The 17,364-nt window shown below is 42.4% G+C and overlaps 1 protein-coding gene across 3 annotated transcripts in view; it reads right to left on the bottom strand.

Annotated features, from left to right (window-relative positions):
* Positions 1-17,364, bottom strand: part of WDR48 (WD repeat domain 48) — a 44,134-nt gene that overhangs the window by 6,568 nt on the left and 20,202 nt on the right. For all 3 annotated transcript variants that reach the window (XM_027582363.1, XM_027582361.2, XM_027582364.2), the window contains 9 exons: positions 14,889-15,113; positions 13,134-13,208; positions 11,718-11,820; positions 10,812-10,909; positions 6,659-6,766; positions 6,233-6,329; positions 3,679-3,774; positions 1,100-1,205; positions 63-150 (listed from right to left, as the gene is read on the bottom strand). In XM_027582363.1, the coding sequence (XP_027438164.1) occupies positions 63-150; positions 1,100-1,205; positions 3,679-3,774; positions 6,233-6,329; positions 6,659-6,766; positions 10,812-10,909; positions 11,718-11,820; positions 13,134-13,208; positions 14,889-15,113 (996 nt within the window). The remainder of the gene's footprint in view (positions 1-62; positions 151-1,099; positions 1,206-3,678; positions 3,775-6,232; positions 6,330-6,658; positions 6,767-10,811; positions 10,910-11,717; positions 11,821-13,133; positions 13,209-14,888; positions 15,114-17,364) is intronic.

Here is a 17,364-nt window from a genome sequence, read left to right as displayed (position 1 = left end):
TATTAATTTCCTTCGTGATTTGGACAGAACAAAAGGGCAAAGCAGGAGTGGAGGACACTTACATCCACAGTGATGTCAATTACCCATTGTGGCACCGTCTCATTAAGAAGCATCGACTCAGTCTCACCCCCGGAGTCTCGGCAGAGCAGCCTAAACATAACCCATCAGGTAGTCAGGGACACAAGCAGCACAAATGACAAACCACTGTCAACAAACATTAGAGGGAGGGACCCTAGAGCTCATTTGGGATGACCCCCACTTGACAGCTGAGGAAATAAAATGCAGCCAGGCAGAATGATTCACTTGGCTAAGAGGTGCAACGGGTGCTAACACTCAGGACCCCGCATCCTGAGGCCACGCATATACAAGAGCTGCTTCTCTGAGTCCTCGGGTGACGACAGGAATGCTGGGTGCAGGCAACACACTCAAGACACGTCCCCTGCCAGGGCTGCAGTGCATGGCACAGGCCTCCACACATCACAGGGACCAGGACAGTGTTGGTCAACACACTCTCAGGAGTTTACCATAAAGGAAGAGAATTCTGAGCTTAAGGGCAAGACAAGCATTCTCCTTACTTCTGACCCTACAGAAGACTCTACTGGGCTCTCCCCTGTGATTCCACCAGGGCCTGGCTGGCAACCTGAGGTGAAGCTAGGCCAGCTTCCTGGCAGGGCCTCATGAAGGACAGTCTCACACCTCAGGTTGGGCACCGCTGAGCACGATTCTCAGGAGCAGCCCAGCCCATCTTGTATGGTCAGCCTGAGGGAAGTTACCTACTCTGATGCTGTTCTAGGAGCAGGGACTTCTGGTGATTCCCTGATCCCGGCAGTCACGTCAGCTAAGTAGAGAAAGTGACAGCTTCCTGTAGAAACCACCACAGAAGCTGCCTTAAAGCAAAGTATTGACCTCATTTTAACACAAGAGGCTCAGCTCTCAATTAGAATGTGGTCTAATAGCATCAGACGCTTAACCATCTCATGGAAATGGAAAAGCTTCCAAATCCCTCACATCCCCAGAACAAGTTACCACGTTTGAGTCAGTACTTCTTAGCAAATGGGATGATTTCCTAGGCAGAGTCTACAGCCCTCCATGCCCCTACCTGAACAGTGTGCGTCCTCCAGCTTCACCAAAGATCACAGGGGTGTGGGGGGGCACTTGAAAATATCCATTTCCCTTCTGTACTCGGTTCTCCTGCTCCCCATTTACTACGAAAAATGGAGATGGTGTCAGTATCCAAAACTAGTGCTAAAAACACAGATTCTAAACATTTTGTTTCTACAGGCTTCAAACATTGCAGAGTTTTTAAAACAAGTCTGATAAATCAGCTGGTCAGATAAAAAACAAATCAAAGTTAAATTTCTACAAAGAATAAGAGGTAAAGCAACTTGTGATGTACCTTACGGGAAATGACTGTATAATTTCAGAGAATTTTAATAGAAGAGATTAACATTTGAGATTTGAAACAAAAAGAGAACTCCACTTCAGCCACAGGAAAGTCTAGGACAGTCTGTTTAAAATCGCCTTATGCGTGTGTGTGCGTGTGTGTGTAGAACACCAAGCTCAGAAAAATTTCTTGGGCCAGAAACAAAAATTGATGCTTAATGGCAGCCACACTAATGGCAGCAGTATTGGTGAAAAATAAAATCCTCAGTGAAGTCAAAATCCCTTTTTTATTATTCTCTCTAGATTTCATTTCACTCTGCTTTCTCTGTAATCTTTTGACCAAGTATGGTTGAGCCGCACTCCAGTACCACCTTGTTCATAAAGGCATCCCTAGTGAATCTGGAAGCAACCTCACCCTCTGACCCTACAGTACTTTCAGACCCTCTCTTGTAGCAACAACCAATGCCTCCCTCTGACCTCATCATGTTCTCTCTGCTCTGTCCTCAGAGCAGTCCTCTGCTCTGTCCTCTGTCCTTCCCTCTGTCATCTCTGCCCCACCAGAATGTCAGTCCCTAGAGTATGTAGTTCATGCCCATTTATCTCTATCGACCCCACCTACAACTCACTATAGGCCTCCGAATACCTGAGCTGCTCACTGAGTAGAATGTACATGACTCTCAAGAGTCCACTGGTCATGGTGCTGGTACAGCAGGTGACTGCACAGGTGGAACAAGCAGCCGTCGGGCTGGAAGAGGAGATGGGTGGGTCCTGCTCTGCCTTTACTATGGCAGTTTGATTTTAAGGATGATCTGGAGTTTCCTTACTTCCATAGCCAAAGCCTGGATGCCAGGTGTGCCGACCGTACTACTAGTTTTTGACCTTTATCGTCCACTTGGGCCTCTAAGGGCATCCTGCCTAACTGTCATGTTGCAGATGGAGAAGGATGAGCCAAGAACTGGAAACGACATGCCCACAGTGACACAGCTGCTAAATGGCAGAGCCCACACTAAAACTCAGCTTTTTCAAGCCTCTGTGGAAAGACCTTTCCATTGAGTTTCTCTGGCTCAGAGGCCACTGTACAATTCTGATGGGGAGGGGAGTGGGCCAGGTTACATAAAAAAAGCCACCACGGATGGGGTCAGTGCCCTCTCTGACAGGGATATCAGAAGAATGGCTTGCAGAGAAGCATGCCATCCTTGCACAAGAGATTTAAACTCCAAAAATCATTTTGGATGAGTCAGCCAGAACAAAGTCTCTGGCAGGAGATCCTCATCACTGTTGACCACCAGAAGTGGACCATCTTCAGCAGAATCTTCAGAGAATTCAGAGAATATTCAGCAGAGTAAGCCTGTGGTAGGTGGGACTCAAGGACTCTTCAACCGGCTGCAGGTAACATACGAGCTGTGAAATTTTTTTTCCCCCTTCTTCAATCAAACTGAACCAGACTTATAAATTCAAAACATGTTCTCTGCTGCCCAGAGAAAGTTACCACCACTGCCTGTGGCACGCACAGCTTTACAATGTCCTCAGTGACATTAATTCTTACACATATTTGTTCACTTATCCTGACACTTCTGAGCTGGAATTTGATTTTCTGAAACGTTTAGAGCGAAGATCAGGTAGAATCACCGGACCTGGTAATGTCTGTGTTTCAGGCTGACATGAACTATGATGACATAAGGACAGAAATGGCTTTCGATGTAGCTGGTGCTGGAGGTAAGTCCTGCAGGGCCATAGCTACTCTTGAGAAATATCTTTGAAACAAGGCTGCTAAGCTACTTGCTTTTAAGGGCAAAGGTCATTTAAATATGTAGAGGTTTTTTTAACCCCTCTTGAGCAGCTTCACTGATTGAAAGTGCTCCTGGAATCTTAGTTAAGACTGGATGTTCTTTGATCTGTGGAAGGGAGGGTGATAAACTGGACACATCACAAGTTATTAATTATGTCATGACTTAGCAAATGCTTCTTAAATGTTTCTTAAACCTTCCTGGAATAACAAACTGTCCAAGTATTTTAAACTTCTAAGTAATTTTTTTTTAAATTTTTTTTTTAAGATTTATTTATTTATTTAGAGAGAGTGAGACTGAGAGAGAGAGAGAGAGTACATGAGAGGGGGGAGGGTTAGAGGGAGAAGTAGGCTCCTCGCTGAGCAGGGAGCCTGATGTGGGACTCGATCCCGGGACTCCAGGATCATGACCTGAGCCGAAGACAGTCGCTTAACCAACTGAGCCACCCAGGCGCCTCTTAAACTTCTAAGTAATTTTAAATCAATTATCCTGATATAAAAATACGAACCATGGTTTACTTCGTTTTCTTCTTCATCCATTGGATTCACATGGGTTCTAGGCCAATATTCTAGGAGTGCCTGGAGTAAAAGTCCTCCTAAGTTCACTGCAAAGGAGTTAATTAAAATGAAAAGAAATGGAAAAGAGTTATTAGCTTTAGCCTAAAAACAAAGGGAAAGGAATAAAAATTGTTTCCACATATTCTGATATTAAATTCTTTTTTTTTTTAAGATTTTATTTATTTATTTGACAGAGCGAGAGAACACGAGCAGGGGAGCAGTAGAAGGAGAGGGAGAAGCAGGCTCCCCGCTGAGCAGGGAGCCCCATGCGGGGCTCGATCCCAGGACCCTGCGATCACAATCTGAACCGAAGGCAGATGCTTAACCATCTGAGCCACCCAGGCGCCCCGATATTAAATTCTTAACCCAATGCCAATGATGTTCAAAAGCAAGACTTGAAAGATTTTGCCACATCTATTAATATTTATCTTAGAATGTTTAAAGAAGTAATAATATGGAGCAAACATATTCTATCTGGTTGTTCAGATATAAATAGCCATTCTTTAAAAATGAACAAACAAAAACAGGAATTACATTCTTTAAGGAACTATTTCCATAGAGAGCCACTAAAACTATATATATATACATCAGGTATGCCTACATGCTACATTCTTAGGAGAATACCAACCAAAGATATAGTCAACAAAATATAATAGACTTTTATGAGTCTCTTCTCACAATACACAAAAATTAACTCAAAATAGATCAAAGACTTGAATGTCAGACCTGAAACCATAAAACTCCTAGAAGAAAACATAGGCAGCAAGCTCCTTGAGCTTGGTGATGATTGTTTGGATCTGACACCAAAAGCAAAATCAACAAAAGTAAAAGAAAGTTAGTAGGACTACATCAAACTAAAAAACTTCTGTACAGCAAAGGAAACATCAACAAAATGAACAGGCAGCCTACGGAGTGGGAGAAATATTTGCAAATCATGTATCTGATAAAGCGTTAATATCCAAAATATATAAGGACTTCATACAACTGAACAGCAAAAGAACAAGCAATCCAATTAAAAAAATGGGCAGAAAGGGGCGCCTGGCTGACTCAGCCAGTGGAGCATGTGACTCCTGATTTTGTAACTTTGAGTTCAAGCCCCATGTTTAGTGTAGACATTATTTAAAAATAAAATCTTAAAAAAAAAATTGGTAGAAGATCTGAATTGACATTTTTCCAAAGAAGACATATAGATGGCCAAAAAGTACATGAAAAAATGCTTACTAATCACTAATTATCAGGGAAATGCGAATCAAATCCACAAGCTATCATCTCACACGTGTTAGAATGGCTATTACCAAAAAGATAAAAAAATAACAAGTGTTCATGAAAAGGTGGAGAAAAGGGAACCCTCGTGCACTGTTGGTGGGAATGTAAATTGGTGCAGCCACTGTGGGAAACAGTATGGAGGTTCCTCAAAAAATTAAAAATAGAACTGCCATATTATCTAGCAATTCCACTTCTGGGTATTTAGCCAAAGAAAATGAAATACTAACTGGAAAAGATATATGGACCCCCATGTTCAATGCGGCCGTATTTACAACAGCCAAGATAACGGAAACAACCAATGTTCATCAATGGACTAATGGATAAAGAAAAAACATGGTATGTATGTACAATGGAATGTTACTCAACCATAAAAAAGAACAAAATCCTGCCATTTGCAATAACTTAGGTGGACCTTGAAGGCTACGTACAGTAAGTTAGACAGAGAAAGACAAATACCATATAATCTCACTTATACGTAGACTCTCAAAACTAAACAAAATCAAAACCAAAAACCAAAATTCACAGATACAGAGAACAGACTGGTGGTTGCCAGAGGCAGGGGTAGGGAAATGAAGGGAGTCAAAAAGTACAAACTCCCAGTTATAACATAAATAAGTCCCGGGGATGCAAGTACAACATGGTGACTACGGTTAATAATACTGTACTGCATATTTGAATGTTGCTAAGAGAGATCTTAAAAGATCTCATCACAAAGGGAAAAATGTGTAATTATGTACTGTGATGATGAATATTAACTGGACTTGTGATCATTTTGCAGTAAATACAAATACTGAATCAGGTTGTACATGTGAAGATGAAACTAATATAAAGTTATGTCAATTATATCTCAATTAAAAAAAAAAAAGGAAAACAAGAGAACTGTTTCCCAGCTTCACTTTGCCTATCCTAACAGATTTCCAGAAAGGTTTAAGGGTAGAGAGTGTGTTGAGTGTTTAATTGTTAAAGCTAAACCACAGACTGTGAGAAAAATCAAGACCCCCAAAACATTTAAAATGGAATAGTATTTTCCATTTCCATGAGAGAATATATGGATTTCTTGAGAAATGATTTAAAAAACCTCAAATAAATAAAAACAAAAAAACCTCAAATACTGTTAAAAAAATAAAAGAGCAGATAGCAAAAAACAAAACAAATCAAAACAACAAAAAAACCCCCAACTCAGCACAGATCCACCTTCGCTTTTGAAAGGAGGAAGGGAAGGAGGACACTTAAACTCACGTTTTGGATCTGACCCATCAGGGCTGCTGAAGCCAGCATCTTTTGCAGAAACCCAAGCGGCAAAACAATCACTCTCATCCAAAGTAATAGTCAACATCTGTCAAAAGAAAAAACTGTTAGTGGCATTCCATTTCAATATATTCTCCAAATAAGTCTCTAAGGCCCTATTTATCTATACTATTTGACTGAAGAGCTAAGCCACAGATTCAGAACCAAAATGTGTTTCATGTGATTCACTGCAACTACAATTTAATTTACTGGGATACCAAAAGGCATTCTAAACTGCATTTTGCAAGTATTAACATGAAAAATTTACTGCCTTCACACTTAAAAACATAGGACTCTGTAAGTAATAATACTTAATTTTGAGCTGTATCAGAAACTTTCAACTATCCCAAACGATACAAACACCAGTTGCTAACTTACCCCTGTTTTTAAGTCTACTGAGAACCAATTTGGCACATATACCATCTTAAATCTTTTCTTAATTTCATCTTCAAAATCCACTTTGCCCAGGTCTTCAACTTTACAAGCCTATACAGTAAAAAAGAAAGTATGGTAATTATCAATATTAAGTGGTAAAATGATTTTGACTTAAGTGTTCAAAATTTTACACATTTTCACATCTGTCTAAATAGAGTCTAAAAACATCCTGGACGACATCGACACCCACAAAGGGCATGCCGGCCTTTCAAATCCTTGCCAATATTCCCGCCGTAAGTGTACGGCGGTCTCCAGCCTCACCATTGCTGCTACCTGGGGTTTCTTCCGTTTCCAAAGTCAGTTCTCCACAACACCCCAGTCAAATATTTACCCTCATGTTTGGCCTTGCCACCTCCCTCACTGCCCCTCAGCACAGAACTGACCTCCACTCCTCAAAATTAGAGAAGCCTTAACAAAATCCCCTTAGCTCTGTGCTACTGTTCTTCCCAGTGCGAGGAAAAAAGTGTCCCTTGATGCTGTGCTCCGGACCCCCTCACTTCTTGGGGACCTGGTACCGTCATCTACTCTCTCATGCTCTCCTGGCTTCTTCCCATGAGCAGTGAACACACTCCAATTACTCTCATCTCAAAAATACCTGAACACCAAAACAAAATCTTTGCTTCACCCTCCCATCCCTATATCCTCTCTCACTACTGCCTCTTCCTGCCCACCTCCCCAAAGTCAAATTTCACCAAAGATTGCTCCACTACCTCCCAATCACTACTCAACCCACTCTATCTGGCTTTTACTCTTAGGACTCTCTCAAGACTGTTCCCCTCCACACCATCCTCCCTACTGGTTAAGTCCCAGGCACGTTACATTCCAAATGGGATGCAAACCCTCCGTAGGCCAGTGCTGCTAACCACAAGCCCTTTCGGGAAATGCTTGCTTAGTTCTTGAGCCGCCATTGGTTCTTGGTTTTCTGCCCCGTTTATTATACAGCTCTGTGATTTCCTCTTTTCTAACCGTTCCCGGAAGGGTGATGGCTGGTTTTTTTCTCTCTTCAGTACAGATGTATCCCTTGGAAACTCTGATGTTCCCATTGCTTCAGTTATAATCCACCAGACGCTGACTGCTGAGCCTGTCTCTCCGGTCCAGCTCATTTACTGGAGCATGAGGTCCTATCTACCTAGACATTCACATAAACTCAAACTCATTGTCTTGCTCAGCATGTTCCCCTGTTCCCCCATCAATCCATTTTCCCTCTTACATCACCCCCCCCTCATCACTTCCACTTACCAAACTATCTGACCCAGGAACCTGGGACTCACTCTGCTACTTTCGTTTATACTTTTATTCAAGCTCCCTCTTATCCACAGGCCTCAACACTTCATCGTTCTGTTTTTTTTCCATCCTAGTCCAGATAAATATCTGATCTCTCACCTACATTAGTGTAACAGCTTAACTATTATTATGTGCCAGCCACTACGATAAATACTTCTCAAACACCTCCTTAACCTCACCAAGAAATAGGTACCACCCACATTTTAGGAATAAAGACAGAGGTTTAGAGAGGTTCAGTATGTTCCAGAGATCCCTTGGCTAGTAGCTAAAAGAACCAAGATTAGAATGAAACTCTTATCTCACTCTGAGCCTATGTTCCTAAATACTCCTGACTCCCTACTTCTGTTTAATGTCATGTCCATTACTCCCAATCACTTGATCTTGACACTTCAGGGTCTAGTGTCTGGGTACTGAAAGCTGCTAGAGATACAAAAATGCCAATTATGGAACATGCCAGGTCACTGCCCCATCTAAGCAGAGCTACCTCCCATTCAGGCAGCAGGACTCTACCAAGGCTTTGGCTAATCTGCCCAAGAGCGAACATCAGATCCACCGGCAGAAAATCAGTCAGTCCACCCCGAAAGAGTAGCTTGGCCCAATTAGATTCTGTTATGTTCTGGAGAGCGTCAGGTGCTGGGCAGCATGAGGGGAAGCCCAGCCATGGGGCAGAACTAGGGCCACGTCAGTGGTAGAGTAGCCAAGTTCCTGCTGACCAGGTCCTCAGGGCTGCTCTGGATCCTCCCAGTCTCCATAGCACCCCTCTCTGAAACAAACTTGAGTCTTTAGTCCCCTGCGAAGTGTATCTCTAAAGTAAGAAAACCCAATTGGACTTTTGGAGTCTGCTGCAATTTCATTTTCCATTCAACTACTAAAGCCTCTTGGCTCTGCAACCATGCTCACCGGGCAACTGCTTCGTTATGTGACTTCCTGTACACCTGCCCCATGGGGAGGGAAAGTGTTAGTCAGGCCAAGGTTTCTATTCAGACAGTCCCTTCTCAGAAAGAAAGCTGTTTATCTTATTCTTTAGATCTAGACATTTCTTCTAACCAGGAGCCTAACCAAAACCCCAGAGCTTTTCAATCCTTCCTTATAATGTATCCAACATCTGTCTCTTCCTTGAGATCCCCAAGTCATTATGCTGAAGACCCGGCCTTCCAGCTTCTTCCCCATCACACAGACCACTGTCGCTCTGGGCATGGGATTCTTCCTGTTCCAATACAATCTAAGATTAAGATTCTTTAGGGAATAGCAAAGAAGGCCAACTGTGGGGCCTGTATTCAAGATTCTCTGGGAAATGACTTGAATGGCACCTTCCACCCTTCCACCCCTACCCCCTCACCAACATTCCCTCTAGTCTCCAATTACACAAAACTCAGAGTCACTGAATGAGCACTACCTTCCCTGTGCCTTTGTCATTCACTCCCTCTTCCTAAAATGCCCTACCATTAGTCATCTGCTGGAATTCTTTAAGACCCTCTTCAAATGATTTCTCCACCACGAAGAAGCTCAGCTCGAAGCTCACCTGATTTCTCTAGTTGTAAGTAATTGCCCTTGTCCATAAACTACCCTGTAATTTGTCTGTTTTTTATCTGTAAGGGCTTCCCATTTCCCTACCCTTGTCCCTACCAGAGGGGATCATGGTACAGACTCTGTCATCTATGACTCTTAACACAGTTCTCTGCCCACAATATTCATTCAATCCAGGAAATAGGTGTTGAACAAATATACCAACACCACCAAGAAAAGCAAACTTTTCAATCTGCCTATAAGTTATTTTTAAAAGATTTTATTTATTTATTTGAGAGAGAGAATGAACAGGGAGGAGAGGGAGAAGCAGGATCGCTGCTGAGCAGGGAGCCTGATGAGAACCCTGGGATCATGACCTGAGCCCAAAGCAGATGTTTAACCAACTGAGCCACCCAGGCACCCTGCCTATAAATTGTTTATGCTATTTAGAACGTGGATGAATGGTTTAAAACATCTAACTATCCCACAGGGTCATCTTAACATGACAGAGTTGTAACTGATGCTCATAGTGATATCTATAAATCCTAAGAAATGGATAAACTTATTTTGTGCACTGCAGGGATTCTCAACCTGGGGTGATTTTGTATGCTGCTGCTTCTTCCTCCCCCTAAACATTTAGCAATGTCTGGAGAGAGTTCTGGCTATTACAACTGAAGTTGGGGGTGGAAGGGAAGGTGGTTACTGGTACCTGGTGGGTAGAGGCTGGGGATGCTGCTAAACATCCCATCATACCCAGGACAGATCCCACTCTACCCCACTCCCCTCAACAAAGACTTACTCGGCCCAAAATGTCAATAATGTCAAGGATGAGGAACTGTGATATATTTATTTTAAGGTAAGGCAGCATATTAACACAGCATTTGGAAATGGTTCCACTCAAATTTTAGGTGCTTAAAAAGATAAACTATGGCCTTATCTAAATACTTGTACAAAAAAGTATCCACCCCAGGGCGCCTGGGTGGCTCAGTCGTTGGGCGTCTGCCTTTGGCTCAGGTCATGATCCCAGTGTCCTGGGATCGAGGCCCGCATCAGGCTCCCTGCTCTGTAGGAAGCCTGCTTCTCCCTCTCCCCCACTTGTGTTCCCTTTCTTGCTGTGTCTCTCTGTCAAATAAATAAATAAAATCTTAAAAAAAAAAAGTATCCAACCCCCCCAAAAATATTATTGCAATCTAATCTTAATGCACATACTTATTACCTTGGTTATTTCATATATATATATTTTATAATAAAAAATAAAGGGGATACATGATCTAATAACTTATATTTAATACAAGAAGTTACTTACCTTCAATACATCCCAATATGCCACATTATTATTGGTATCTTTGGTTAATATATGTCTCTTATCATTAAGAATATGGCATTGAATAATGCTCGCACCCCCTATAGGAAAAGAACTCAAACAATTAGCAAAACAATTCCCTATTTAAATTCACCATATAGCAGTAATTACTCATTGGCATGTAACAACAGAAATCATACGATCCACCAGAAAGGAGAAGGTGAATCAAAAGATACACATATAGTAATATATACACGTATAAATATATCTAAGGCAGTTTAAGGCCAACCTAAGACAAACTATCCAATTTTAAAAACAGATTATAGATGAAAAAACCCCCTCCTTCGAGGGGCTACCAGTGGAAAACTGTTAAGGGCAAACCATTTTACCCACTGGGAAAAGTTCAAATGATGACAGGAAATCACTGGATCAGTCCCATCTCTAACTTCTGCCTCCTGCACGGACATGCGGTTCTAAAGACACCAGCATGGACACGGAACTGCAGATGAATGCACCGTTCAGCATTCTACTCCTCACCTGAGCCTTCAGGTCAGAGCTGCCACTTCCCGCTGGAGCACAGAGAAGTCGGGGACCAGATTGGACCTGTTCTGCCTTGCACCAGAAGACAACATTCAACCCTACATATTTTACAAAGTGGTTCTTGGCTCGACCCAGACTATGACTATTCTGATGCTGGGCAAAAAGATTACAAGAAACACCCTTTTCAAAGTCACTAAATAGCATTTTAAGAATATTTTTCTTCTGTTAAAAATAAACCAACACACTGTGTCTTCTGTTGCCATCAGAATTACATTTAAAGGAAGGTCACTTCCTTTATTTTTGTCAATCTCTCAGTAACTATAATTAACCTTGGTAAAAGGTATGATACCTTCCACCTTCCTTACTCACCTTTAATAACCTGGTCAGGCTGTGTACAAAGTGGTGTTATAGGATTTGTACAGTCGTTGTCATAATCTCCGGAGGCTCTAAAATTATGAATTCCCTTCAAGGTCTAAAGGAACAAAATTCATTTTTTAATCATTTTATGCTTTCTAAGTTTTGCCAATCTGTTTAAAGTGGCAAGAAAAACAAAGAACAAATGAGAAAAACCAAAACAATAACATCAACCAAAGAAAATTTAATCATAAAGTTCAATTATCTACCATGATTTCAAGAAATAAAACAAGGATTAAGAAGGGAATATTAATACTGTCCTTTTGAAGGGAAAAGCAGGCACTCTTCAAGGTAAAACTATGCTGATCTCACATTGGCATGATGAAATTTAGACAAGATATCTAACATTTTTTACAAGTACTGAGAAAGTCCACTTGACTGAGGTATAAACACAAATAAACGGAAACACTCTTTTGTTTTCCACATATAGTCTGGTAAGCAAGAAAACGTAGATCTTCTTTAATTAACATTTAAGAATTAAAGCACTTTTAATGACTTTTCTCTGCTTATCCTCTATTTCTATCCCTGTTCTTCATGCTATGAGGAAAAAAGAAATGAATTTGAAAGCACAATTTTTCTATTTTCTTTTACACTTGGAAAAACAGAAACCTAACAAGTGTCCCTGCCAAGTTGGTACAGGTATTCCCTGCTATCCAAAAGTAAAGCGTTCATATGAAGCTTTTTATAAGCTGAGATGGTGTAAAGACAAAAAAGCAATCACCATTTTATAAAAGCAAAAATTCCCTTCTGATTTCTTTTGGTTAGAGAAAATGGGTAATAAATAATGGTGCAAAGCAAACTTTTGGATATCTGGGGAAACTTGGACCAGGGCTGCCTGTTTTTATTTTTTATTTATTTTTTAAGATTTTATTTATTTATTTGAGAGAGAGAGAGAATGAGAGATAGAAAGCACGAGAAGGAAGAGGGTCAGAGGGAGAAGCAGACTCCCTGCTGAGCAGGGAGCCCGATGCGGGACTCGATCCCGGGACTCCAGGATCATGACCTGAGCCGAAGGCAGTCGCTTAACCAACTGAGCCACCCAGGCGCCCAGGGCTGCCTGTTTTTAAATGCAGTTTTGTGAGCTCAGATGCTGTACTAACATTTATTGGTTTATCAGGCAACAGTGCCTATTCTAAGCACATCAAATGTCTATCTTGGCTCCTGACGAAGTCAGATGCTTCATCTTGACTATTATTGTAATTTTAGTACAATCTTTAGGATCACTCACAGAGGCTTTCAGATTTTTGCCACTGTTCAAAAGCATGCTGAGTGTCAGGTTCATCCCGAGCATTTGCTACTGGTATCTGGCAGGTCTGCAATAACAAACCACACATTTACAAACCTTTGCCAGGGATACGGCCATTCGCTTACCCATTTATTTACTGTAGACTTAGTCGAGGCAACCCAGATTGCGGGAGGGGGATCAGCTGATCTATCAAGCTCCATCTGAAAACAAAGCACAAAAACACTGCTCTGTGGAATGCTGACTCTCCTGAGCTGCCAGGACTAGCTACATATTATTAAATATCAACTCCTTCATTCGATGTTCGTATGCTGACTGTACTGTGGCATGTGTTAAAAGCTAGGGTTGCACAGAATAATGAGGGAGTGTCTTTGCTAAAGGAGAACGGCCTTTTACTTTTACAAGTGTAATAGGAGTGACTTCTCACCAAAATCAGTGGCTGAAAGTTTCAGCGTGATTTTAAATTAAATAGTTAAGGGATCCAAATGGGTACAGTCAAAAGGGTGACTTAGCATAATTTTGTTTTTGTTACTCTTTTGTTTTTCTTTTTTAATAACAAGGAAATTAGGTCTCTTTTTCTCTTTTGAAAATGTTTGTAGTAAAAAAACATTCCAACATAGCAAAAGTGAAAAGTACTCATGTAATTCACCTCCCTCACCTAAGAATAGTACACCTGCAAACAGTTTACCGTTTGCCTTCTGTATTTTTAAAATAGTATACATATAGAAATATGGCCCTACAGCCATGTATATAGATGGCACGCACATGAAATCACTCTATGGTCAGTCATCCACTATTCTTCCTGTGCCAAGAAACTGAAGGTTGGAGTCATGGAACAGGCTGGACTCCTAGCAAGTAGGAATCCTCTTCAGTTCAAAGTGACGTTTCTTTCAACACAGTTATGTTGTCACTAAATTCTTTGAGCTTTTTTCTCCACAGTCAAGAGATCCTGGCAGCTGCAGGACTCACACACACAGTGTTTCTGCCCCCTGAACACAGGCTGATTTCAGCCTCAACTCCCTTGCTCCCCTAGGATTATTGGTTTTGTCCTCTGGGGGGCGCCACCTATTTTAAAGAGCCATACTCGGCCAGGATGTGTGCGCTCCTAGGCCACAAGCATCCCCTCAACTGTCTCCTTTGACTTCTATTCCCTTTTTCAGCCCTTCCTCTTATGCTGTGGCCTGGGTTTCAGATGTCACTTAGTTTCGTGGCTATCTGCAGTTCTGTTTCTTGCTTTTCTAGTTGTTTTTGGATGATTTTTGTGAAAATGAAGTAGTGCTGTCTTTATGCCTCCATTTTAAATCTGGAAAGCTCTTCACTATGGTTTTAATGTGTAATTCTGAGATTATCAGGGAGGCTGAACATCTTGTCATGTGATGATAAGACCCTTTAGCGGTCCAGGCTTCACTTTCAGCAGGTGTCAGTATGGATGGCTTCTCGAGTACCCTTTCACCCACACAGCAGATGCTGATTAGCAATCAGGACTACTTTGAGGCAGTCATGGTTTGGAGTATGAACTGGCTTGTTCTCTCTTCTTCTGGAGCAACTCTTCCACAACCTCCCTCTTGAGGCATTGGACACACTTGTGCTTTGGTGTTGTCTGCTTACAGATACCTGAACTTGTCACATTCCTCCACTAAGGACCGGTTAGGAAAGCCAACTGAGCTCAGGAGCAACATGGGGAAATTGCACTAGGATTCGCCAGCGGGACAGCTACGTGTCACTGAGGTACCCAAAAAGTCACAATTTCTTCTACAAGTGACTAATGGAAATTAAAATACCTGTTTTTACAACCCCATAGCTGATTCCTGTTTTAATAGATTTTGCCGGATTTGGCTAGCACATGTAACAATCTTAACCACAAAACTAAATTTAGGACATACCTTGAGAACTGGTGCTTTCTCTTCACAAATTAGTACCCGAATGTCAGGGTTTCTCAGGTCTGTACAATAAATCTTTCTGTCCCTTCCTCCAGAATACACGTGCGTGAAGGCATCATTGACTTGCAGAGCCCAAACACCTTCATCATGGACTCGGTACGTTGCTATACATCTCTGCTGGCCAAGGGACCAAAGGCGAATTGTCCCATCAGAACTGCCGGAAAGGCACTGAAAACAAAGAAAGTTAAAGTTAGAAAAAGTTCTGGCTGGAAAACTTCCTGCTTTGCTGTGCTCTGCACTTGGTGCCTCTCCTGCCTCTACACTGTCAAACACCCACCTCTAACAACCTGTATTTCTGCCTCTGATAAAGACCTCTGATAAGCACGCACCACAGGCTGAAATGACCAAAGGCAACAGTACATGCTCAAGCAGGGGAAACTTCTGAGCAAAACCGTCTTTCTCCTCTCCTACCTGGCCACATGCAGAATCGGCATCCCCTGGGAACTTGTTAAAAATGCAGATTCCTGGTCCAATTCCAAACCTAATGAGGCAGAAACTCTGGAAGGGTCTACCAATCTGTGTTTTGATAGGCTTTCCAGGTCATTCTGTACACTAAGCTTGACGAGATTTGCACCAGGCCAGCAGGTCTTTTGGAGCCCTAGGTCACACCTCTGTCTCACCTCTCCCTCACGGCAACACGCTCCTAATTGGCCTGCCAGGTCTCTGACATTCTACCAACAGGAGTCAGAAGCAAAATCTAGTCCTGGGCTTACCACTCACTCTTTGTGACCCTGCATACCTCCCATCTGAGCCTCAAGTTCAACATCTATTAATATAAAATGTGGACTTCCAGCATTCAGAGTTAGCATTAGCAATTCTGACACTTTCTAAAGGCTCAGGAGCACCAAATACATAGAAGCTGCTGGCACACAAACTAGGGCTGAGCACACTCCGACAGAAAGAGGCTGAATTAGCCACACTACATTCACATTCAGCATGCCTGGGGTTCACTACCAGTTACTGTGGTGACTTGCAGAAGAGAATAAATACTTACTTCTTTGGGGAAAAAATGGCATCAAGAAGAAGCAACTGCTGGTGCTGGTGTAAGAAATTAAGTAGGCAAAGAGCTTCAAAGAAGAGAAGATAGTTGTGGGCCTGGAGATTTAGAAAGTGTCTGAATAGATGAGACCTTAAGGAATATTAAGATTTATTGGCATGTCTGTGACTGGAAGGGGCCTTTAGCACTCTGGACGTGTTTAGTTAAATGCACACCCACTAGGACACTCCCCCAGAAGTTGCCAGGAGCATCAGTGTTTTAATCCCCTATTCTGACTGGTGTACAAGGCAACCAAGAGCCTAACCAACAATGAAACTGTCCGGAGGAAGTTACAAGCAGACCTCCCACATGCCTGTGGGAGGACCCATACAATCTGATGGAGAGAGAGCAAGGAAGGGCTCCCCTGTCCAGGAAGAGCTGCTACTCTGAGGTAGCAAAGCTGTTAGTGTAGCTTTGATCCCTCAGATCCTAGGCCATGTATCCAGAGGGAGTAAGGTCTGACAACTTCAGGATAAGGGAAGCTAAGGTGATGGGCTGAAGTTCTCACAGCCTAGGCAACTTGCGGCAAGGGAAAGAGGTAAGTTCCAAACCCAAAGCGTACAGCTAAAAGATGAGGGAACAGAGCTATATCAACTCTGATATTGAACATAAAATAAACTCTGATGGTAACTGTACTCTAAGACTGCTAAAAAGGAGGCCCCCAAGTAGACAACAATTACTTTTAAAGTACAATGCCGGCGAACTTCTTTGCAGTGTTTGGTAGTATGGCTGAAGGACGTGCTTATTTAATAGGAAGTCTAGTGCCTGCTACCATGCAGGAGCTAGAGTAGTCATCAGACATTTCCCACTACTCCCCCTTCCACTGGATAAACGTGAAGACCCTGTCACTAGGAGTAACTCTTGGGACTCGGACCTGGATGGTTTTACTACATGAGACTTAGAGGCACAGACTCTACAGCCCTGATCAGGTGGCTGTGCTTTTGCCAATAGAAACGAGGGCGGCCAGTGTATTGAGGCCAGGCGGCTGTTGACCAACTAAGTGTTTCTGGGATGGTCACTCATATGCAATTGTAACTGCCACAGACAGCAGCCAAGTGGGCAAGGTAAGTCGGGGCAAGGAGTGGCCTGATGCTTAAAGACCCCTTGACTTTTAGCTAGGTTCGGCAGGACTTCAATTATAGGAAAACCCTGTAAGGGACACACGAGGATGTCACTGACTCAAACCAAGATGGCAGATTGTCCCAGTTCCTCAAGCAGTTGCCTGAGCAAGTACAAGGGATGAAATGTCAGGTGGCTCAGCCCAGTAATGTTGGCACCAGTCAAAACAACTGCCGTGGCGACAAACCTCAAACAGTAAGGCTTGCTAAATAACAACAACACAACAAAGGAAGGGGCTGTCCATGGGATTCACTGGCCTGTTAT

The sequence above is a fragment of the Zalophus californianus genome, chromosome 1 (assembly GCF_009762305.2).
Source record: "Zalophus californianus isolate mZalCal1 chromosome 1, mZalCal1.pri.v2, whole genome shotgun sequence".
Classification (NCBI taxonomy): domain Eukaryota; kingdom Metazoa; phylum Chordata; class Mammalia; order Carnivora; family Otariidae; genus Zalophus; species Zalophus californianus.
This window is presented reverse-complemented; position numbering and strand designations above follow the sequence as displayed.